We start from the raw sequence: 24,592 nt of genomic DNA, 5'->3' as shown, positions 1-24,592 counted from the left end.
CGTATACTTTAATACAACGAAATATGGTTATGTTTTATTTATATTTTATTGGAAGTACTTCATAATACCTACATAAATTGTAGTTTCCAAACATTTTCGATTTGCTGTATGTACTGCAAAACAAAGGAGTCACAATTTGCGGTTTAAAAGAGAAGAGGACAAAAACTACACTATATAAATATTTGGGCATTTTAAAGTAATAAGTAGCATGAAACATTTAGAAACAAAGAAATTGAAAATAATATATTATTTATATATTATTTATTTGTTTTTGTTTGGTTTTCCCATTAGAGGAAATTGTCCTTTAGAAGAAACGATAATGTTTATCCATCTTAAACGGTAATTATACAGTATTTTTAAGCACAACGGCTGTGTAGTGGTTTCCACATTTCCTTGACAAGCGAAAGGTCACTGGTTTGATTCCACTTGAAGACACAAATCACCTTTGGGGTTTTGTCAGGAAGGACATCTTGCATAAAACTGCAAAATCACGCATGTGGAGCTACCAACTGTGGTGACAACTGTTGAGTAAGGGAATGATTGGAAGTAGCTGTCAAGTGCAAGAAATGTATTACAGCTTAGATCAACCTGCTGTTATTACACTGTAACTACCTAATATTTAGGGTGAACCTGAGTTATACAGTATTGTAACCGCCCCCTGCTTACATGTTGATAAGTGGTTATTACTGATTTCCCATTTTGTTTATTTTATTCTTTAGGCTACAGGGTATGACTCCACAAAATTCCAGGTCTCAACCTTATTGTCCCTCATGTCCCTTCAGAATAAGATGGCACACTCCTACAAAGCTCCTCACTTTGGAAACTATACCTACATCTGTGGGGTTAGGGGGTTAGGGTACTTAATAATACAGACCACGTAATGATAATACGGTTAATTAAAATGTAAGAAGTCCTTTCCTCCAACGTATCTCACGGGTACTCATTACTTAAAAACACTTACAGTATAATTTGTTTCTTTTTCTTTTCTGTTGTTACTCCATTGTCTAACTACACCTACCAGTAAAAACTCACACTTAATTTAAACATTAAAAAAAACATAGTAACACTTGGGAAATTATACCATAAATCGTGGACTGTATTGTCAAAACGCAAAACGCAGAGCTTATTTTCTGTGAAATATCCGGCCATGCACTTGTGCCAGGAAACAAGTAAATTGAAATGAAAGTGAAAAGGAAATGGAAATGAGAACTAGTCTGACGGATGAGATTAGTAGAGCTTCTTGAGCTTGGACAGCTATTGCACTCTTACATCCAGACACCTGGTGATTATAAAGCACCTTTCCCTTGCCTGAGACAAGCAGGAAGGGAGCTGTATCAGCACTGTTTCCCCTCTTTGCCTCAATAATAAATGCTTTGTGCTGTGACAAAGCTTGCTCTGTGCTAAAGTACATACCTTCACTATCATCATCAGTCTGAAATAATGGTACATTACCACAAACAGTCATCTGCATGTAACTCAACCTTACCCTGCAATTTCCCTGCAAGATTTTTAAATGACACTAAAGGTGATGTAGAGATAGGTGAGTAGAGGGTGAGTCCAAAACACAATACCTCGCTCTTTTTCAGGAACATGATATCTCAACAAAGAACACATAAAGCAGCCCTGAAGTGTATATGGCATTCCTCAGACCAGCTAAGTGACATATTTTGCCTCCTGTCAGCTGATGCTTGAGAGTCAGTGTCCAGGAATGCACGGTGCAGGACAGTGAAACTGTCGCTAAACCTCAGGTATGAAACCTCACCTGAAGAGCATTATCTGTTACTAATCTCCAAAGATCTCTCATGACACATGATGAGAAATTGTGGGGGAGTAAAGTTGTTTTTAGAGATATCTTGAACATCCAGCCCTTTTTCACACTTGGCATCATAAGCTTTGACAACAGATTAGTCAGGACTGAAATGTTGCCTATGAACGCCTGCTGTGAAGAAGGTTATGTTGACATGTTTCTTTGCGTTTGTGTAAAAACTTCCTTAAATTTCTAGGAAAGGTAATAAAGGTAAAGGTAAGGAAAGGTAATACTTATGTGATAAAAAGGAGGAACTGCTTATGAATACTCATCTTAATATCTTTCTTTATAATTTTTAATGGAACGGCAAGAGGAAGTCAGGAGTGGCAGTGAAGAATGTGAAGATTGTGCAAGACATGTGTGAGGACCGAGACAGTGGTGAGGTGTGTGGTAGGAGTGACAGATATGTTCAAGGTGGGACTAGGATTACCTCAGGTATCAGCTCTGGGCTCTTTGTTTTCAGTGGTGATTGACAGGTTGACAGATGAGGTCACGCAGGAGTCTCTGTGGTCTATAATGTTTGCAGACAGCATTGTGATCTGTGGTGAGAGTAGGGAGCAAGTGAAAGAGAGCCTGGAGAGGTGGAGGCATGCCCTGGAGAGTAGAGGAATGAAGGGCAATAGAAGCTAAATAGATTACGATTGAGTGAATGAAAGGAGGCAGGTTGAAATGTGAACATGCAAGGAGAATATGTAGAAAAGGTAGATGAGGTAAATACCTGGGGTCAACCATCCAAAGCAATGGACATTGCAGAAGAGAGGTAAAGAAGAGAGTACATGCAGGGTGGAGTGGGTGGAGGAGAGAGTTAGAGGTGATTTCAACAAAAGGATAGCAATAAAAGTGAAAGAGATGGTAGTGAGTCATGCTATGATGTCTGGTGGCAGGCTGAGCTGGAGGTGGCAAAGTTGAAGATGTGAGATTTTCATTGGATGTGACCAGAATGGACAAAATTTGAAACGACAAGACAAGTCTGGGAGAGCCAAGGAGGGATAGTGGATACACTGGACAGAGGATGTTGAATATGGAGCTCCCAGCGGAAGAGCACAGAAAAGATAAATGGATGCAGCAGGAATAAGGTGGGATGAAGGCAGATGACTCACTTTGGTGACCCCCCTAAAAATGGCAGCGAAATAAGGAAAATTATTTTTAATGAACATTGGTACACATAACATATATAATTGCAATAAAAGATACAAAAAAAGAAGCTCTCGCATAGAGTTGTGTTTGTGTTGGCACATGCTGAATGAAAATGGTTTAAAAAATCAAAAAAAAAAAAAAAAAAAAACCCACACAGGACATTTTCCCTATTTTGTATTGTATATATATTGTAGGCAGCTTTTAAAGTCAGAAAATAAGTCAAAGCAAGACAGTTGTATTGCCAATGTTGATTCGATCTACTCAACAGAGACTTTTATAAAGTAAATCACCTTGCAGCTGTTTATACAGTATAAATATGGCCTCAAGTTTCCAGTAGTACTCTGCTAAGTAGCGTTATGATAGTGGGGTACATGGCATCAGAACTCAGCAGAATGTTAGACTCTGAGCAAAGAGGCCCTTTCACAGTGTCTAATCTCGTGTATGGCACTCTAAAACACTTTGAAATTGCATCAGTTTTCTCACAGTCAGGCAGAAGAAAAAGTAGGCACACCACCAGAAGACAAGCTTTGCTCACTGAGAGGAAGAAAAACATTTTCCTCACACAGGCAGATTTTTCAAACACAAGAACAAAAAGACTCCAATCAGCAAAAGCACAGTCAAAAAGAAGGCTGTGTGGACTCAGAGGACAAGCAGCATTTAGAACAAAACCAAATGCTGTGGGTGATGGAAGATACTGAGTGATGATGAGATCTGTGGCAGTAACAAAAGGGTCTGCGTGAGGAAACAAATGGGAGAGAGAATGATACCACAGTGAGTTAAGCACATAGTAAAACATTGCTGCAGCTGGACACAGAATGGACTCCACCCTGAGCAAGAAGAAGCAGTACTCCATTCTTTAGAGACATGCTCCACCCTCTGGTTTGCATCTTTGTGTAGAAGAATTACTACTACAGCTGAACACTGACCCCAAACACACATCAAAACACTGAAAGAACTAACTGAAAACCAAAGAAGACCAAACACTACTGAAGCTGTGGCTTTCCCTCCACAGTCGTGTGACTTGACCCCAACTGAAAATTTACTGGGACTGAAAAAAAGCACTCCTGACATAACAAAAAGCTTTGTTGGATCATGCTAAGGTGTGGATTACCCGCTTCTGCTCAAAATTTTATAATAATAATAATAATGGATTGGATTTATATAGCGCTTTTCAAGGCACCCAAAGCGCTTTACAATGCCACTATTCATTCACTCTCACATTCACACACTGGTGGAGACAAGCTACGGTTGTAGCCACAGCTGCCCTGGGGCAGACTGACAGAGGCGAGGCTGCCATATCGCGCCATCGGCCCCTCTGGCCATCACCAGTAGGCAGTAGGGTAAAGTGTCTTAATTTTGTAATGTAACAAATGTAAACTAGTGTCTCAGATTTCCCCCAAACTACGTGAGAAAGTCAGTACAACTATTAGAAATGTAACGAAACATTAAAAACACTTACATTACCAAAAACATTCTATTTACTAGACCCTTCAGTGCCACATTCAGGCCCAACAGTGAAATTAAATCTCTTTCTGATTAAGATAGACCTGCTTTTGTTTGCTATTCACGATGCAATCGCTGAATTCAGCTGACCTCTAGATTTTCTTTCTTCTGGCTGCTCACAGTCTCCACTGTAGCTGTTTCTCAACAGCCGTCAGGAGAAAGAAAATCAAGATCAATATGGTTCACTCTGAGCCAGACAGAAAGATTCTCATCTAAAACAGATCACATGATATTGGGAGACCTTCTCAAGACCTAAATAGCAAAAGAGCAGCAGCAGCTTCTCTTGTATGAAACCAGGGGCTTCTGCATCTGCAGGCTGAAGTATTTTTTCTGGAAACCTGAAGCTGTGAGGAATTACAGGTTCCTGTGCCTAAAAAAACTATGAGAGCAAAAAGGATTCCAGCATCTCACACTGCAAAAGAACAAAAAAAAAAAAAAAAGAAAACTACAGGGAGGGGACCAGGAAACACAAACAGTGGTGTTAAATTACATTTCTCTCTCTCTTTAACTCCAGGGTGTCTGGTTACAGGGAGCTTTGTCCTCTGGGTATAAGCAGATTAATTGTATTGTTCATCTTTCACATTTGAAGTTTGCTTTCAAAAGGTAAAAAAAGAATTTCGTGGATTCAGATGCATCCAGACATGGCTTTTATTTACCAGAAAGACATGTGCCGTTTTGGAATAATTTTATTAATGCAGATTATTAAAGACGAATTTTTCAGGATGTCTCAACGGCCCTTCTCCAGGGTAGAGTTTAGAGAGTAAGGTACCCCCTGGTGGTCTTATAAAAAACTGAGTGACACATAATTGTTGGTTGCGATGTGAGGTCATCGTGTAAGGTTTTGTCTCCATCTCCTGGTGTGTTTTCATGCTAGCGCCTGGCTGTATTTTTTTTTCTAAAGATGGAGCTACACACTCTGAAAACGCTAAAGCTTATTTTTAAGTCGTTGTTTGGACATATTTACGTTAATTTGACAGCTGCGGCTGAACACAGCCGGTAATAATATTACTAACAACTGTTCATGGTGTTATCAGTAAAGAGAAATGCGCACTCTTCAATGAAACCACTGTGAATATAAAAACGACAATGATGTAATAAGCTCTCATATAAGGGACTATTTTAATATTGTGCTTGGATTTTGCTAGAATTGCGATTAGATAATTATTGGTAATATTGATATGTAGCCAACAGATTGGGTTTTTCAGCTTTATTTGCAGCTTTGTACCCAACACACTCATTCACAAATTAAACGCTTTTACGCGCAGCGCGTTATTTACGCACGAAGGAGCGGCGCCTCCTGCGTGTCTATGTGCCAAACATTCCTATGCTTATTTTTGTTTTCGACAGCACGAGCACAAATCCACATTTTAGCAGGATCTGTGACCGCGGTGGATCAGTGCTACCGTTCTTCTTGTGAAATCTAATCGCAGCCTCTGGTCTTTCGTTTCTCTGGTTTTAAGGGCGCAGCAGCGACGGCACCACCCACCCCGCTCTCCCTCTCCACCACTCCCCCTTCGTGATCCACAGACAGGCGGGGTGAGAGCGGCGGGACATAACGTTACGAGGCGCAGCGTGAAGACAAACACCGTCGCATTGGAATGAGCTGTAACCGGAATCCCCTCCAAGCCCACCTCTTCAGGCTCGACACGCTGAAAACGTGAAACGAAAAAAAAAAGGCTGCAGCATCAGTTGGAAATCAGCTCTGCAGAGATTTGGGGGGAAAAAAGAAAAAGAAGCTTAGGATCATCTCCTGCAGCAGCAGCTGCGTCTCTTTTCCCTGGCCTGGACAACGCTCCTATCTCTTAACGCATATATTCGCTCATCACTGGGGCCGAGGAGACGCTGACAGGGGCGTAAAAAAACAAAACAAAAAACGTCAGGGGGACGAAGGGAGGGAGCTCATTAAGAGCAGGCGCCAAGAGACAGCGGGGTGGGAAGGAGAGTATGGAGGCCCTGCTTCCTGTGCTCAAGAGTCACCCAGGCCCGTCAGTACTGGTGTGCTCTTTGATTTTCAGGTTGGCCCACCAGCTGCTCCAAAGGCTGCCCGTGCCCAAGGTGGTAAAGCAGGATGCCTTCCGCTCCTGGAAGTGGAAGAACCTCTCCGTCTCTATGGTGCACTCAGTGCTGACTGGGATTTGGGCCCTGACCTGGTAAGTGTCCTTCCAACGCACACATCTGCCTGTCCATCCACACTGGGACACCATTGTCTATTGACAATGCACATGATGTGTCATGTGTAGGGGTGTGTGCGCAACAGTGACAGCCTGTGGCAGCCAGGATGAGAAGGGCATATTCACACAGGGTGAGGGATGGGGGAGAGAATGGCATTTTCAAGTGGGGAGGGAATTGCCACTGTACAGTATGAAACAGACACATACAGCTCTTATTGCTGTTTGTATCATTCATGCACAACTCAGAGGTTTGTAAGGAAAGGAATCGTTTCAGCCTCAACCGGCAGGCAGACCCAATGAAGCAACAGACTGCTGATATATCAACTGGAAAAACCTGCTGGCTTAACCGTTCTTGTGAAAGCATTTTGAAAAAGAGTTATGTTGGGCGGGTCTGAGCTCATGACTCATCTTTTAACATTAAGAAATGGGATCAAGGTCAAACTTTGAAGCTGTCAGCTCCATTCAGTTTGCTAAACATGTGACCATTTGAATTTGCAGTCACTTGACTGCTTAAGTGGGTGAAAAAACACGTTTTCCAATTCAAAGTAAGGGGTTTAGCAAACTGCTTTACATATCAGATAAGGTCTACCAGCCATTTATTAACAGTTATTCTTTCGTGGCTTGTTTATTCAAGGAGGGGGAACAGAGGAACCTTTGCTTTTAAAGGTGTTCCCCTTATGGCAAACTTCAAAGAATGGTAAAGAATAACAGAGAGGAGCTAGAGATTAAAATGGTAGAACATGAAATAAAAAACCCTCAATAACAGCTGATGTTAATGTCTCTGCTTAGTCAGGCTTTTCTCTCCAGGAGTGAGCCCATGTATGTCTGAGTGAGGCAAATTCAGAACCATCTATCCATAACATGTATCCTTCTCCAGTGTGGTGGTTTGGCCAGAGACGCTGAGCGACATCCACTCGTACCACACCCCTCTATCCTACCTGCTTGTCTGCGTCTCCACAGGTCAGTAAACACATAATGGATTAAAAAAAAGCTAAGGGTACTGCAAAATTGACATATATTTCTTCATAGTTATGCATCCCAGTAGTTGTATACTGGGAAAGTATAGTTATATAGGGCTACTTTTGTCATGGAATCTGATGATGAATCATTTTTCCTGTTAAAAGTTATAAAAATCGTCATATTATATATGTTATTATATCTAACTGTCTAAAGGTCCAAAAAGAAAAAAAACCCTCATGTCTGAGAAACTGAAACCAGTAAAATACATTTTTAGTAGTACATTAGTTTTATGTCGATTGCAGCTCCAGTTTAATGTTTGAGAGAAATGTGGGAGAGATGTTGACTGATGAAAAATTCTTCTTCCATTACTTGATCAAACTGCAATTATTTTGGGCACGTAAAATTCCGCTTTGCCTGTCATTAGAGAAGCAGCCAACAGATACTTCTCACCTTTTTCCCAGAAGGGAATCTTTCCAGTTAAATGGGCGGCTCCCCTCAATCACCATGGACACCAAAGATAGTCCCCCCAAGAACTCATCGATCAGGTCGAGCTCTGCTGTGTGTAGTTTAAACAATGTGTCTCTGCATTACTACGAAGACACAAATCTGTAAAGATTTACCGTAACTACTGCAAACAGCTATAAGTGCCCCTGAGGCCAGTCACACCAGATACTGGAGGTCATTTTCTTTAACAGAGGGACTTGTTGTGCGTCTCCGTAGCTGCAGAGTGCCAGTCATACTATAGTACAAAGGGACCCTTAGTCACTAGAAAACCTCCAGCTGAATGAGGTCGACACAGTTTAATAACTGAACTGTTTAGCTGGCAACTTCTAAAAATGATGATGGCGAGAAACGTTTAACTCTGCTGTCAGATTAGCTCAACACTAATTCAGCACTTAGTGTTGCTGTGTCTGGATGACCGTAAATGGATGGAAGGGAAACCCGGCTTTGTGGCCTCAAATATTCTTAAAACTAGCATCTGAGAAATTTATCTTTTAGTGCATGATGTAAGAATTAAATGGGAGCTTTATCTAACAGATTAAGCGATTACTGACGTATTCTTTCAATATTTATGTGCTAAAAGAAGACTGATGCAATTGTCAAGTAACTAAAATATTAGTTTGCTAAACTGTTGTTTACTTCATGTTGTAAAAGATCTTCATAGCAGGAATAATGATTATGCTCATTCTTGTGTTATCTTTTTATGATTGGATACATGGTTTCATAATCACTTGTGTGTCAGTTATGGTTAATGGAGAACTGAGTCACTTTGTGGATTTTCAATTATTTCTCATCCAAATATGGTAGGTATCTCTATGCCTCAGAAATAAGGGGCTGGAATTATGATGATGATGATGCGGCTTTGCTTCTTGGGAAGATAGCGTGCCCTCTGCTTTACAGTCTAAATGCATTTAAAAGCTAAGACATAAAAAGGTGAAAAACCTGCACAGGACTGTGTGAGAGAGGTCACAACACACATTGATCTGCCATCTCCTGCATAGCAGGGAAAATACTTAATCAACTAGTCTGCTGTGTAGACGTGTATGCTGCTGCTCTGTAGCAGACTGCTGTGATCAGCACATAATTTAATGAAGGCAACCACAGCAGACAGTCGTGCATAATGTGTCCCGCTGCCTTCGGACGGCTGCAGAGATTTATTGAAGTGAAGGAGAATGTGACTCTCACACTTTATGCGGTTGGTCAGCGACAGTTTCACTACAGTGAGGGCTGTAACTAACTATTATTATTACTGAGTGTTCTGCGGCTTATTTTCTCGATGCAGTGAAAAGCCTGCCAGATAGAAGGGAGTGTTTTACAGGGAACAGGCTGAGGCAGATGATCCTTACTTACTTACTTATCTTTACACATGAAAGCCTGACATCTTTACTTTCTTTTTCAGTCGGCAGTTTTAACCTACTGGTTTGCATTCTTTGACATGATAGAAGTCTTTGTATATGAAACATGCTGGTGGAAACTGTATTGAATTGCAGTAAACTGATAAGCTTCGCATGTAATGACAGCTACCATTGAAAATATACTATCATATACCCAAAGGTGTCTAGTGACCATGAGATCAGTATAAGAAACAACTGCTGTGACCTCACATGTAAACACCTTTAAGTGCTCTTCTTCTAACTATGGAACTGGTACAAAATCATTTCAATACAGGGGTCAGTCATGTTTTTCTCATTTTTGGTTGGTGCTAGACTTTAACAAAATTACCCTATTGCAAATTAAACACCCCATATGCAAAATACACCAGGGAAACATTTTCAGGAAAGCTTTTGTTACAGTGAGCAGTAAAACACAGACAAAATCTTAGAATTTTTCTTTTTCCTTACAGGCTACTTTGTGCATGATGCAACTGATATCATCCTCTCGGGACATGCAAAAGGATCGTGGGAATTTTTACTCCATCATGCACTGGTAAGACAATATGCCTGTGACTGTTATGAGTTCTTAACTTGATCGAGGTTTTGTTCTCTGGTTTAGTCAAAAATTTAAGTCATAATGTTAAATCCAGCCAGCCATTAAAAAGAAGGTAGTGTCAGGGTAACCTGCATACTCTTGAACTACTGGGTTTTCCCAGATATTCTAAGGTTTTATAGAGAATGACCCAAAAAAGAGAGAATATCCAATGAGTGGCAGTTCTCTGGGAGAAAATGTCATGTTGATGTTAGAGATTAAGAGCATGGCCAGACTGCTTTGATATGATAGGAAGGCAATAGTTGCTCAAAGAAACACTTGGTACAACCAAGGTATGCAGAAGAGCATATCCGAGATCACAACACATTGAACCTTGAAGCAGATGGGCTACATCAGCAGAAGACCACACCGGATGAAGCTAAGAACAAGAAAATAAGACTATAATTTGCACAGGTTCACCGAAAGTAGACAACAGAAGATTTGAAAAATGTTGCCTGGATTTCTGCTGCAACATTTGGATGATAGGGTCAAAATGAGGTTATGAAAAAATAGCAACAGCTCAGCCAGCTGGTGGTGTAATGGCATGAGAGATAGTTTCTTGGCACAGTTTGGGCCCCTTGGTACCAGCTAAGCTTAATTTTAACACAACAGCTTAGCAGAATTTTGCTACTGACCATATCAGTCCTTTTATGACCACACTGTTCCTGTGCTCTGATGGCTGCTTCCAGTGGGATAACAAGACATATCACAAAGCTCAAATAATCTCAAATTTGTTTATTGAAGACAATAATGAGTTCACTTTACTCAAGCGCCCTCCATAGTCACCAAATCTCAATCCAATTGAGCAGCTTTGGAATGTGGTGCAATGGGAGATTCTCATCATGTATATGCAGCTGACAAATCTGCAACTGTGTGACGCTGTCAGGTCAATATCAACCAAAACCTCTAAGGAATGTTTCCAGCACTTTGTTGAATCTATGCCATCAAGAATTAAGGCAGTTCTGTAGGCAAAAGTGGTCTAACTCAGTTTTACCTACCAAAGTGTAAGGTTTGTTTATAATGTACTCTGAACAAAGGATTATTATAGCTGTTAAATTATCTACTGCTTTAAATCCTTTAATATTACCCGGCGATTACTTTTAATGTTGGAAAAATCATGGTTTTCCACTGAGTATAGTACATATTCTTAGATTGAATCTGGACATGCACTGACAAAGTCCCAAAGCAAACAATAAAAGCAATTGAGCTGCAAAGAAAAGCAAACAATGAGATCACAATCCACAAGAGATTAGCTATTAGTACAAACACCTGCACCACCCTCTATGTCTGTCTCGTCCTCAGGTGATTTGGTGTTTCCTGTATGCCCTGTACACTCAGCTCTATGTAGCCGGCGCTGTAATCGCCCTCTTTGTGGAGGTCAACAGCGTCACCCTGCATCTGAGGCTGATGCTGAAGCTGGCGAGTGCTCAGTCTTCCACCTTGTACTACGTCAACAAGCTCACCAACCTGTTCACCTACGTTATGTTTCGCCTCACCACCCAGTTCTACCTCACTTGGTTTATTATCCACAACTACTCCTGGCTGGACCACGGTGGATACTTTCTTGTTTCTATGATGGTGATGAATATTATGATCCTAATTTATTTCTACCGCTTGCTCCGTGCAGACTTCTTTCCACGGAGCTGTGCAGGACAGAATGGGATGCATAACAACAACACCAAAAAGTTTATTAGTGATTGACAGGGGAAAGGTTTACGGGTCTTTTATAGTTTTGTCATTTTGTTACTGACAGCGTTTCTCATGACGGCAGGTTTCCTTATCGTGTCTCTCTGCCAAAGAACATACTGCCACAAAAAGTCCAAACCCTAGGGATGTTACCACTATTAGCGTATTTAAAATGTCTTTTTGTATCATAACTTTTACAGAATAAATTGAGGTTTTGTAAAAGACCCTTAGTGGTTTACCTACCAAGAGTCTGGTTAGAATAAACCATAAAACCAGCGTTTTCATACCAGTACAATAAATATGAAGCTACGGCAAGCAGCTGGTTAGCTTAGCCTAGCGTGGAACCAGGAGGGAAACGGTTAGCCTGGCTCTGTCCAACAAACAAACAAAAAAGTACTCATGTAAATTAACAAATAGTTGCTTTTTTGTTCTTGTTTTTTAACAGTTGTTGAATTTGAGCAAAAATATTTAATTTGCCAGTATTTTCTCCTCTTTATGTATGCTACGTATGGTAGCCCAGATAGTTTCCAGATGTTAGTGGGGGTTAAATTAATTTTTCAAAAAGTGTTAAACCATTGCTTAAATGTTAAAGTTAAGCATCATGTCAGGTCTAAGATTTTGAGTACTATATTTTTAATCAAAAACTTTGATAAAAGCTGTCAAGCAGATATGAAACTTCATCTAACAGCAGTTAGCTTTGATTTGCATTAAGATTAGAAATAATGTTTTCACACTTGGAATTTCATACAGGTTAAACCAGGGGTCTCAAACTTAAATGAGGTGTGGGCCCCTGCTGGCACTGTCATCTCATCGGAGGGCCACTTTAGTGTTCAAGTTGTACAAAAAAAACAAACAAACCAAACTTCAAGGGCCAAGTTGCATTGTATTTCTTCATGTCAATACACGGGCCGCAAGTAGGGGTGACGTGGGCCGCAAGTGGTCCCCTGGGCCGCAAGTTTGAGACCCCTGGGTTAAACAAACAAATCTACTTGTCAGTAGGTTATAGTTAGTTTAGCCAGTCAGTATTAACTAGATTTATAATTATTAGCTTACAGATATAAGAGTAATTGCAACCTTTTCATGAAACTCAGAGCAATCACTTGCATGATGCAGATCTTTAATATTTCAAGCAAAAGTTTGACTTTTAGGTCATTACAATGTCCTTCTTGTTATCTCACAGCTTTGCAGCCTTGAAATGTTTCCAGGGACTTATTTAAGGACATATTTTTTATGCATTATTTAAATTAACTTTAATTTCAAACATTATGTATGAATTCAACAGTCAAACTGGGTAAAAATATTTAAAAGGTTTACAGACTGCTCCAAAATGAGGTTTTTAAAAATATTATTTATTCCTGTTAGATATACTTAAATCACTGTCTTTGCTGTTATAGAATTCATACATTAATTCATATTTCAACAAACATTTGCTGTCTTAGTAAGACCTGATATTACTAAGACAGTAAATGATGGTATTTGTTTTGGACATGCACAGCTGTAGGGACCATGGACGAGCAGTTTTATCACACCTGCTTGGGGGATGCATAGCAAGGAGATGCCCTTGCCTTTGCAGTGAAGTCCATGTGGTCATAGCCACTTGGAGGGCAGATGGATGTCTATGCCACATCATGTAAACCCTCTGATGACTAAATACACTAAATGTCACTAAATTAAAAACAGATTCTTGTGTGCCCACCCTTGCAGAAAGTAAAACACCAGAAGAGTGTTGTTGATTTTTTTCATAAGAATGTCCATTGACAAATGCGTAGTTTATCAGAAAAATAAAAAAACTGGAAATTGTATTTTACAGTTGCTAACAACCTTGCTCTGTGTTGCTACATGTTTAACATTTGCATGGGTAGCAGGTTTTTTTTACGTCGGGAAAATCATGATCAGCTTTCCTCTTGCTATTAGGAAATTTCTGATCTTGGACTTTGAATTTTAGCATTCATTTTAATTATATGTGTAAATAGAGTGGACCTCTCCCTTTGTCTTTATGAAGCCATTTGTGGCTGAAGAGATGCTGGACTGTCAAAAGACGGGTGCATAATACACAGTGTTGTCAAACTGAAGTGTAATACACAATAATGTGGGATAATTTATGGTACTCTTGTGGTTGTCATATTAAATCTGTTTGTATTTGACTCAAGTGGAGCTGGATCTTCCTGCCATCTAACAGTAGCTCTTTGGAAACTGGGAAAGCCTCCATGGAGAGCAGGCAGCAGCACAATCCCAGTCAGATGTATCTTGTTGCTTGTTTTCAAAATAATACTTTTACAGAAAAGATCTTCTTTTAAAGACCTTGAAACAGAAGATGTGTTCTCTCTTCCTCTTTGTTCCTAAACTGTATATATATATGTATAGCACTTTGTACATAATGTCCTTCGGTGTGCATTCCCTTTTGATATATTATAAAAGAAGTGTCCATAGTTGTTGACCATTAGTGGACTAAAACCATGCCATGAATCATAAGTGCAGTGACATTTGAAAACCTAACAATAAGTACATTTCATTTTCTATTTCAACTGATGCCAAGAAAGTCCAAACAGACCTGGACAGAGTGTCTGAGCTGTGCTACAGTGCCTTTGCCTCCGTGCCTTTGTGAATAAGGAAGTATAGATATGCCGCAGAGTGGTGCGTAATATAGAGACAAGCATACAGAAAATCCATGCGACCCTGAACACAATAATGTAAAATATATCTTGTATTTAAGCAACAACTGTCTTTTTTTTTAGGAACTGTGTATTTTGGATTGTTGAGTGATACCATGAAAATAAAGATTGTATTTAAAATCACAGAGGTGATGACGTGTCATTTTGTCTTTTATTGATGAACAGTCAGTGTGAGTTTAAAGGCTTTCTCTGATTTGTGCCTCCTCGTCTCCTCCGTCCCGGCTGTGACCTGGAAAATAATCTTTGTTGACGGATGTCTCACTTCCTAAATCATGTCTGGGTGAGACGCTTGCCAGACGACCTATAAATAACAAAGGATGCACAGGTATATTCTTTGCAGAAGTGTTTTTACCTTCATCAAAAGGGATTTTTGTGAGAAAACTAGATTCTGTTTTTATGCCCTTATTGAGGCTTTGCACACAGCTTTGATACACAAACTGCCCTTGCCCCTTTTTATTTCATGTTTTCATTTATCTTTGTGAAGCTTTCCTCCTTTCCCAATTTTTATCTGTGTGATTGTCCCACTGTGTTATGCAGTGAATTTATTTAAAAATAACACAGGTCTGAGATGATAAAACAAGCAGTAGTTGTGTCACGTGTCATATTTGATTGACATGCTTTATAAATGCCTGTTGCTTGGTCTCCTCTCCTTGACTGCGGTCAAATTCAGGGTCACGGGAACCTGGAACCTAACTCCAGCAGTCATAGGGCAAGAGGCAGGGTCCACCCAGATTGCTAGACTTTTGCAGGGCTAACACACAAAGACTGGATATATACTGACATTCACACCTAAGATCAGTTAACTCATATGTGCTCCTTCACCTGGACCTGCTATAACTCCTCTATAAATAAATGATCCTAAAGGGTGCACTGTAGCAGTGAACATAATTAACACAAACTGCATGAATTTACTTGTATCATTTTGTTATGGGTCATAATCTCCGTTCATTTATTCATTAAGATTTTTAATATATGGATTCTTCCTGCGACAACATGATGAGAAGCAAATCTCACATCTGCATTCACCTGTGGGTTTAACAAAGCTTGAAGCGATTGAAAACGCAGTGTTAATCACGCTGTCGGGTGGCATGTTGCTGTGATTATGGGACGTGATCGGGTAATCTCATTTCCTAAAACAACAACAACAACAACAAAAAACGATCGTCCAGTGCATCCGATGTCAAAGAAGATAATAAAGGAAGCATTGAAGCGCCTTTCCTTAAAATTTAGAGAATTCCACCAGCTGACACACAGATACTTCCGGTTCACGTCTCCCATTTTTAGAAAGCATCTAAAGCACATTTGACTATTGGCTGATGTGTCTCTTCCTCGGTTCCTCCGCTTGCATCTCCCGGTGGGCGGGACTAACACCGGAGGAAAGGAATCGAGGGTGCACTCTGAATGAGGAAGGGGGTGAGGCTCAAATATGATACACATTTAACAAACACATTGTTCGGTATTACAGTGCCAGTCTGGGCTTTTCCAGGTGAAGCTTACATGTTGTGGGATACTTGGTGGTTTCTAGTGTTGTAGTATGTGTGTACGTGGTTGTCTAGGTGACCTGTCAAGGGGTGTGGCCGGCAGAGTGAGGAACAGAATCACATAGAAATATGTCAAATAATTGTTTTGTGACCTCCAGAAGATTTTTCTTTGTGTAGGATGTGTTCAGCTGACCCGTGCTGTTGCTCATTATGGATGAGGGAAACGGAGTATGACAGGATAGAAGCAGATGTTACATGAGCTATAGGCTGATTTCTAACTTCCAGAAATAATAAAGCTATAAAAGGTACAATTCGGTGAATGAATCTAATCAGTGTCATCGTTTTAAAAATAAATCAATGTCTGCTTCCCTTTATGCGACCTAGCGTTGACCTAAACACCACAGCCAGTCCACAGGTTTCTCCACATCTAACCTTTAAATAACAAAAAAAAAGTTTTGAATACCTTATACAAAGATATAGATATAGATAGATCAAGATATAGATCCAGTCTCTGATTTGAATGAATGAATCAAGATATTACATTCCAGTTTATCAAATTTCACTTGCTGAACAACGCTTACCTCAGAAAAATATTATCTTGTCATGTTTCTCCATTCTGAGAGGGGAACACATTAATGCTTTTAGCACACAGCACATAGTTTGTGTGCCAACCTGCACAGAATCAATTTTTGTGTTTACTGATATGTGTTGAACTGTTTGAAAACATTACATGAAACCAAAAAGTAAAACAAAATAAAAACATGTTGAGCACTGCAACCGGAGCTTTATTTACATGTGTACTATGAACATCATAGGGATGAGAAGAATAAAGGGATGTGTTGATAGTGTAAGCGAGCAATGGGATGTCTTTTTTATTATTATTACTGAGCAAACATATCATTGCTGTTGCTGGAAATAATGCATGACTCATTAAAATGAACCCATTTGACAGTAACTAACCTGCCTGTAAAAGTCATCTGTTTACTAACTGAAAGTTTGCTGACATTTTAAAAAATGATTTCTGGTATGTAAACTGTTGTAAAACGATTGTTAGCTTAGAATCTGTCAAACATAAATCTTATGAATGATATGAAACGATTTTGTGCCAGGAAGATAATTTTTTATCACAAGCTGGAATTGCAATTAATGCAATTAATTTTTGGCTAAGGGACTATTACATTATCCTTAATTTATCCAGGTAAAAATTATGATTGAGATTTTAAAAAAATTCAAGAAAGATATAACCAAGAGGAAAGTAGAAAAAAATGACATAAAAGTTATGTAAGTATATTTCTAGAGATCAAAAAAGACTGGATTGAATATAGAAAACAGTGAGTACAATGATGGAGAATCATAAGGATACTACTTATGATATTAGGCGTTTGTTTATTTTCTGTATAACCTTTCCATACAAATGCTGCCTATTTGCCAATATCAACAAGGATATTAGACACACAAAAATACATAAAAACATCAGCAATAACTTTTTCATCCCTGCCTCATATTTTAATAAGACACGTCGCTGCATCGTAAAGACAAATCTAGTATGTGCAAGTTTGTGTATGTATGTAGGCCTGCACTGCTATATGTGACATAATATAATAACGCAAGCAAGTGATTTATGTCTGTTAGAAATTTAACTACTATTTATTGCGCTTACAACTAGACAGATATTCAAAAGAGTGTTATGGCGCCCTCTGTAGCAGAAGAGTCAGTATTGAAGGACAGGAAGTTATAGTTTTTTTCCTCTGTGGGGAAAAAACGAAGACATTAAAAGTAAGCAATACTCGAGTTACGTGGAATTAGGTGAAAGTGGGTGGTATTATAAAATGGAAATAGAAGATATGTACAGTAGTTTTTGTTTTTGGGCTGTTGTTGTGCATGCAGAAGGATTTCCCGCATTGTGACCTTTAAACATGGTTTCTATTATAGTAAAAAAAAATCACATAAGTGTAACAAAGAAAAACAAACAAGCAAAGTTAACAAAGTAAGTGACAGAGCCCCTTATATCCGATCATTCCTCTTTCCTCCAGCAGGGGGGCGAGCAGGGAAAAATGTGGGAGGAAAAACTAAATCCAGGGACCTGAGTCAGCAGCTGCAGCGGTGCCAGTCTGCCGATCCCCACAACTTCCGCTCATCCGTTTCATCTTCACACACATTCATAGTTAACAATGGAGCTGAATTGATTTACAGTGAAGAGCGTCTTTGTTAGAGGACGAATACAAGCAGAACAGAGGAGGAAAGAGGACCGAGCGGACCATACGGAGACTCTGAGGTATCCCGTAACATCTCCAAACCCGCTGCTGCTTTTCAGGAGTTAACTCTGAGTAACTCCTGCGGTTTTTCTTCTTCGGGGGTAACTTCAGCGCTCCTCCTTCAACTTGATGCCCAGTCTTCAGGTTTCCGCTATATGTTAGACTATATAAAAACAGCGTTCTTCCTCTTTTCGTGAAGCTCTGATGAACAATAGGATTAAATGTGATCCACGCACTGAGGGGATCAGGGCCGATCACAGTTGTCTGGTTTTACAAACTGTTGCTGTTGTCTACATGGTCGCGTCTATTTCTAGGAAAATAACATTTTAAAGAGGCTGGCTAATTGTGGTACTGTCTATGTCCTGGTAGCCTGGGAAACGAAAACAAACAAACCTGAAAGAAGTTAGAGGAAAAACTGCGTGAGCTGATGTATCCCACATTCAGAAAGCTACGGCTAATTAAGCACTTGTTTTTATTACCTTCTTATCCGAACTTCGGTGCAGACGTGGTCAACAGACAATAAATTGGGGATTTCTAATAATAATCAGCATAATAGTTTTAGTTAACTACAGTTTGTGCTAAAGACTCGAGCCACCTTTGATTTTCTTTATATTTTTCTTCCAAGGTGACTTTTGTTCTTTTTAAGTGGTCTTTCTTAAGCTTTTTCACCCATTTTCAGTCCAGTCCTTTAATTTCACGGGAATATATTTGTGTTTAAGTCACTCTACGCTGACCTATGAATCATTCAAGCACAAAAAGGCACCTAAATCGAGGGATGAACGAGTGTACACATAACAGAAACCTTTTTAGCCCTTTGTTATTAGGATTATTTGTTGCCACTTTGTTAGCTGAATCTATGAAAGTTATCAAAAATAACACAGCTTGACAGACAAAAAATAGCAGCCTTGCACCAACCAGGTGATTCTTAAAGAACTATTAGCTGAAAAGTTGCATATCTCAGGATGGTGTGCCGTGTGTGCTTAAGAAAATCTACGTAGAGCACAACAGAAGTAGAAGTAAGATATTTACGGCAGATGAACCGAATCTGAAAGTCACCTCCTTAAAAAATAAAAATATCAATACCTGAGAGAGATCTGTGGTTCACTAAAGAAATAGTCTCAGTGGAAAGGTGGCTGTCAAAAAGAACTGAACTGAAAATCGGTGACAAGCCAGTGGTGTTGGCGATCATATTAAAGCTGATGGAAATACTAACACAGCAACAGAGATTCATCCACAATGTAGTAACATCTTGAAACGCACAATGGAACACTATAGATCATGGCTTCACCTCTCGAGAGCCTGGATCTCAACATTACTGAAGCAGTGTGGGTTCATGTTGACAAAAGAACAGAGTGAAAGGCAGCCAGCACCCAAAGAAAAGCCTTGAATGCTTCAAGAAGCCTAGAGAACTATCCCTAAAGACTACTTAAAGCATTGACAAGAAAACTTCCCTAAGAGAGTTCAGATTGTTGAAAAATAAAGGCGCTTATGCCAAATATTGACTTTAATGCTGGTTAGAATTTGCCTTGTATACTCGGTCAACTAAACCCGTTTCTGTCTCGGTAGATTTTTCGTTTAACTTGGGTGGCTTTAAAGATAAACAGCAGACTGTTTACACCGCTCCCTCTGTCTTTCTGTCCAGCTGCTGTTTTCCTTGAGGCCTCATGTCCGTCCGCATTTCAGCCATGAGCGTCCTTCCTCCTATTCGACGGGACCGAGTCATCGCTCAGCTCCCTCAGGTAAAATCAGTGACCCCAGTTGCCTGCTTATCTTTCTAGAAAAGTTCACATCTTCACGATCCCGCCCTCCTCTCTTCAGTGTTTCCGAAAAGAGGCAGCCATCCACACTAAAAATGATTTCAACAATAAAGTAAAGACTGCGTGTCAGGAGCAGCGGACCGGCACTGTGGGGTGAGTGCCGCAGTGTGAAGCTGCTGTATGCGATCTGCTTTATGTGGCTCTTATTTACTTGCTGCTGCTTCTCTTATTCTTCTCAGCAGATTTAAAATATCCAAGGTCATCGTGGTGGGGGATCTGGCTGTGGGGAAAACCTGCCTGATTAATAGGTAAACTAAGACACACTCGCTTCATATGTGACTGCAAGGCGAGAGGGAATTTGGGGAAATGAATAACTCAGAGGGAGTTCAAGGAAGCACAATACTTAACCTGTGTTACAATTGCTTTAGGTTTCACGGTAATCAAAAAAGTATGAAGCAGTTGTTAAAAGCATGAAAAAAAGGTAGAAAACATAAAAATGGGGCATCTATTTCCAGCCCTGATATGCTTTACTGTACTTATGCTTTGTAATGGCTGTGTTTGTGACCACAACACCAAAAATAATGCTTGTTAGGAAAGATGATAATCTTTGATGGTTTGTGGTCCCGTCACTTCTGCGCATGAGCAAAACACAAGTTTTGGACCACTTAGAGAGCCTCGCTGCATGCAGTACAACATCTACCACATGTATGGAAGTACACAGTTTGAGACTGTAACGTTTTAAATTGCAGTACAACCGTGTCACGTTTTGTCACTTGTAGTTTATTTTTCTGTAATAAGTTCCTTTATGCGTCTGCCATGATCATACATTAGATACTTTGTTTTATTAACAAATGCAGGCAGTGTCGGTTTTATGATCGGGACCTGGGGATCCAGGCCCACCCAGTAAACTCAATGTGCCCCCACAACTTTGGTCAGACTTTATAAAGGACCCCTCATGTCTCTTTGAAACTAAAAACAGGCCATTTATCAGCGTGTGCAGCTAGTTTCGAAGCGTGAACCTACTGAAAATTGCTAAGCTCCTTTGCCTCTGCAATCTAACACAGATCTTTTTGCACTTTGTGCTAAATTTCTCTGTGCATGTATGGGTGTAAATAAGCATAGCAATTTTCTGTGTTTTTTCTTGAATGCCCCCCTGTCAGAGTTGGTCACCTGTCCAAATGATGTAGTCTGCTGCCGACCATAAGTGCATATATTTGCAATAGATTTTTTTTTTTTTTAAGGTTTTGCAAGGATACCTTTGACAAGAACTACAAAGCAACAATCGGTGTTGACTTTGAGATGGAGCGCTTCGAGGTGCTGGGTGTTCCTTTCAGCCTGCAGCTGTAAGTCTGATCCGGAAAATGTAATGCATTAATACAAAAAAAGTCACTCTGATTATGCTCGTCAGCCGCTCTCTGTGTGTTAAAGGTGGGACACCGCAGGCCAAGAGAGGTTCAAGTGCATTGCTTCTACATACTACAGAGGAGCCCAGGGTAAGTTTCCATCAGTCTCTCCGTTTAAAACACTGTTTCCAAGGAATAAAATATCAGTCGCTTTCCCAGCTGCTAACGCAGTAAAATGATCTCTTCTTCTCTTCCAGTTGTTATAATCGTGTTTGATGTAAATGATATTGCCTCTCTGGGCCATGTAAGGTAAATATATAATATAAGAATAACATTTGTGTGCCTTTATCTCATTGTTGTCCCAGCTGGTGGATTTAATGCAGTCTTTTTCCATCTAAAGGCAGTGGCTCGAAGACGCTTTGAAAGAGAACGACCCCACCGCTGTTCAGCTGTTCCTCGTGGGCACCAAGAAGGACCTCAGCGTACGTCTTTTACTGTTTAAAGTGGACGTGCCTGCGGACATTTCTGTTGTATATACTGGAGTCAAATGTGAATGCTTGGATAGGTGCCAGGAGCACAAAGCGTATCCAAGCTCGAACCTCAGGAATGTTTCTCCTCCTTTACTACACCCTAAAGTGGTTGTGACCGAGGTGGAAATCACACACAGGAACGTTTCTAAGACATTATGTATTTAAACAGCCGTACTTAAGCTAGCTCGGTTGCTAGGAAGACATTGTTTTTATGAGTTAGTCAGTAAACATGATACAATAAAATAAACAGTTGTGTTTGTTTTCTTATTGCTAATGTGTTGTATGCTCTGGTTTGTCTCACAGTCACCTGCTCAGTATTCCCAGATTGAACAAGATGCCCTCAAACTAGCAAACGAGATCCAAGCTGAGTATTGGGCGGTTTCATCGCTGACAGGTGAGCGTTTGGATTTTAATACAAGTAAAGCGGTTGCCTCCAAAAGGTGTTAGAGATGAAAAATATTTCTATAGCTTCAGCCAGAATAGCTTTTGGTTTTTGTTTACACTGTTCCTCAGGGAAAGACGCTGCAGTCGATTGTTTACATGAAAATATTTTGGTAGTAAATGCAAAGTGTTCAGTTCCAGAGTTACCAAATTTGCACCTAAGTCTGTATTACACTGCTTGAATAACAGCTACTGTAATCTAGAAAGATTAAAAAAATGTGTTTGTTGCTGTTTATTACCAGAAAATATTCAGAGAGAACAAAAGCTTTAGCAGTGGCCAAGTCGAATGCACTGGAAAGCTCAGCATCACTAGAAGGCCTGAAAATCCACAGAAGACAACTAAAGTAGATGCTTTCAAACTTTGTCCTTGTTTATGAAAAACAACTTGACAACATCTAACCAGGTCAAGAACACTCGAGGAGTGTGGGTTCATTTCAAGATGGAACCCACTGATTACTCTCAAGAACAAGAAGTCCAGATTAGATTTTGCCAGAAAACATCCAAAACAGCCTGCAGAGCTCTGAAAAATAATCTTCAGACAGCTGAAATCAAGATAAACTTGTACCAGAATGATGATAAGAGACAGGTATGGAGAAACAGAAACAGCTCATGATTTGAAGTGTGCCACTTCATCCATCAGATACAGAGGCAGTGTTACGGCATGTGCACGTATGATGACGTGGCTGCTGATAGAAGTTGCGGGATGAATTCTGAAGTGTACAGGGCTTTACTCTGTGCTCAGATTCACCCAAACACCTCAGTGCAATTGGATAATGAGCCAAAGCATACTGCAGAAGCAAACCATGAGTTTCTGAGTGGTATGTCCTTCAGTACCAGGAGTCCATCGCCTGATCTGAAGGCAGAGACCCTGAAACGAGCACCAACAGAGGGCGGCAGTAAAAGCCTGGAAGAATGAGATCTATGCTTTCAGTCATAGACTGCAAAGGAAAAACAATCCCTGTATTCAAAGTCATGTTGGTTTGTCAGGTAGCTTTTGATTCTCTGAAAACCAGCAGCTTTGTATAGGTTCACTGTCATTCATGGACAGTTGATGCATAGTTTTTAAAACCACCTAAATAAAAGCTAAAGCTCTGCATTTGACTGTCATTTTGATTGTTTGATTTAAATCCTACGATGCACAGAGACAAAACTACAGAAAAAAATAAAAAGATTTACTTGTCCAAAGCCTATTGAGCTAGCTTTAGTTTCTTTATAGACCTCCAGTGCTTCTCCTTAAGTCTGTTTAAATATAAAGTCCCCCAGCAGTAGTTTTCACACAGGCCCTGACAGATGCTCTCTGTATCTGCTGCAGGGGAAAACGTGAGAGAGTTTTTCTTTCGGGTTGCATCATTAGCGTTTGAGACCAACGTTCTTGCTGAGCTGGAGAAAAGCGGATCAAGGCAAATCGGAGATGTTGTCAGTGAGTATCCAGACAATCCCAAATCACAAAAGTAGTTGTCGCACGCTTTAAAACTAAGCTTTGCTTTCAGGGATTAACAGCAATTCTAACAATCTGTACGCTGCATCGAAGAAGAAACAGTCCAACTGCTGTCAGTAAGGATGGGAGCAGGAGGTTAAAATCGATGGTACGGACTGAAAGCGAGGAGTTTTCTGAGTGGAAAATGACCACGGCTGCCGTCCAGCTCAGCGGGAAGGATTTCTGTGGTCGGGGAGGGAGGAGGGATTCAGATGTTTCCCTTCCTGACATGTTTTAATTTCAGTTTTTCCTGGCCTAGAAAGCTTTTTCCTCCACGGGATGTGTGTGCAGATTCTTGTGGAGTGACACAGGAATTACACACAAAATGTTCCCGTCCTGCCAGAAAGAGTCTCGTTTCACTTAGGGCTTCAATTCAATCTTAAATCTTGTTGCTGCTGTAGTTTATTTTAACAGTCATATTCTGCTCGTGTTGAATTTGTTTTTTTGGCTCTTCTTTTTTTTTCATTGCATTAAAGTGACCAGTTATATTTGTTAGAGGCTAAAAAGAAAATTTGTTCTTGTTTTTATATCTTGTTCATCATCTTCTCCGTTTATCCATCGCACGCTGAGGTCCCAGACCAAAGACTGGGAGCCATATTTGTAATGAAGATACTTGAAAGGTATATTCTTTCTGTTTACAATCAAATTTATCACAGACTTTTATGGTCAGTATCAAAACTAATGTGGTTTTCATATTTTTCATTTTCCCATGGTGAGCTTTACATGTTGTTAGGACATTAAATAATAGAATAGAAATTGTTTCGGTTATTTAAAATAGAATAAATCAAAAAAAAAAAAAAGCCAGCTATTCTATGAGCTCACTGTATTTCTTAAAAAATATATCTATACATTTATTATAAAATTTCTGTGCTTTGCCTTCTTTGCTGAACCTTTAAGGAATCACGT

At 39.9% G+C, this 24,592-nt stretch overlaps 2 protein-coding genes across 5 annotated transcripts; both read left to right on the top strand.

Moving 5' to 3' along the window:
* Positions 1 to 5,963: 5,963 nt before the first annotated feature.
* On the top strand, positions 5,964 to 14,525 carry tlcd1 (TLC domain containing 1). The gene is made up of 4 exons (XM_082501846.1): positions 5,964 to 6,597; positions 7,496 to 7,578; positions 9,923 to 10,005; positions 11,347 to 14,525. Exons 1-4 carry the CDS (start codon positions 6,392 to 6,394, stop codon positions 11,743 to 11,745), a joined length of 771 nt encoding a protein of 256 aa, XP_082357972.1. The 5' UTR covers positions 5,964 to 6,391; the 3' UTR covers positions 11,746 to 14,525.
* Positions 14,526 to 15,735: 1,210 nt separating this feature from the next.
* On the top strand, positions 15,736 to 24,552 carry rab34a (RAB34, member RAS oncogene family a). Of its 4 annotated transcripts, none has more exons than XM_082503956.1 (12): positions 15,742 to 15,815; positions 17,917 to 18,158; positions 19,781 to 19,877; positions 19,957 to 20,048; positions 20,138 to 20,203; positions 21,137 to 21,238; positions 21,324 to 21,388; positions 21,496 to 21,547; positions 21,639 to 21,720; positions 22,072 to 22,162; positions 23,522 to 23,629; positions 23,700 to 24,552. In XM_082503956.1, exons 3-12 carry the CDS (start codon positions 19,803 to 19,805, stop codon positions 23,765 to 23,767), a joined length of 801 nt encoding a protein of 266 aa, XP_082360082.1. In that variant the 5' UTR covers positions 15,742 to 15,815; positions 17,917 to 18,158; positions 19,781 to 19,802; the 3' UTR covers positions 23,768 to 24,552. The 4 variants fall into 4 exon arrangements, with proteins under 4 accessions (XP_082360080.1, XP_082360082.1, XP_082360079.1 ...); XM_082503953.1 differs by having other exon boundaries at positions 20,135 to 20,203; XM_082503954.1 differs by lacking the exon at positions 17,917 to 18,158 and having other exon boundaries at positions 15,736 to 15,815; positions 20,135 to 20,203.
* Positions 24,553 to 24,592: the final 40 nt, after the last annotated feature.

This window comes from Aulonocara stuartgranti, assembly GCF_965226115.1.
Source record: "Aulonocara stuartgranti genome assembly, chromosome: 14".
Taxonomy (NCBI): domain Eukaryota; kingdom Metazoa; phylum Chordata; class Actinopteri; order Cichliformes; family Cichlidae; genus Aulonocara; species Aulonocara stuartgranti.
This window is presented reverse-complemented; position numbering and strand designations above follow the sequence as displayed.

Coding starts and splice junctions, on each gene's coding strand:
- tlcd1 (XM_082501846.1), top strand. CDS start 6,392: ATGGAGGCCCTGCTTCCTGTGCTCAAGAGTCACCCAGGCCCGTCAGTA. Junction 6,598..7,495: donor GGGATTTGGGCCCTGACCTG/GTAAGTGTCCTT, acceptor ATCCTTCTCCAG/TGTGGTGGTTTGGCCAGAGA. Junction 7,579..9,922: donor GCTTGTCTGCGTCTCCACAG/GTCAGTAAACAC, acceptor TTTTCCTTACAG/GCTACTTTGTGCATGATGCA.
- rab34a (XM_082503954.1), top strand. CDS start 19,803: ATGTCCGTCCGCATTTCAGCCATGAGCGTCCTTCCTCCTATTCGACGG. Junction 19,878..19,956: donor TCATCGCTCAGCTCCCTCAG/GTAAAATCAGTG, acceptor TCCTCTCTTCAG/TGTTTCCGAAAAGAGGCAGC. Junction 20,204..21,136: donor AAAACCTGCCTGATTAATAG/GTAAACTAAGAC, acceptor TTTTTTTTTAAG/GTTTTGCAAGGATACCTTTG.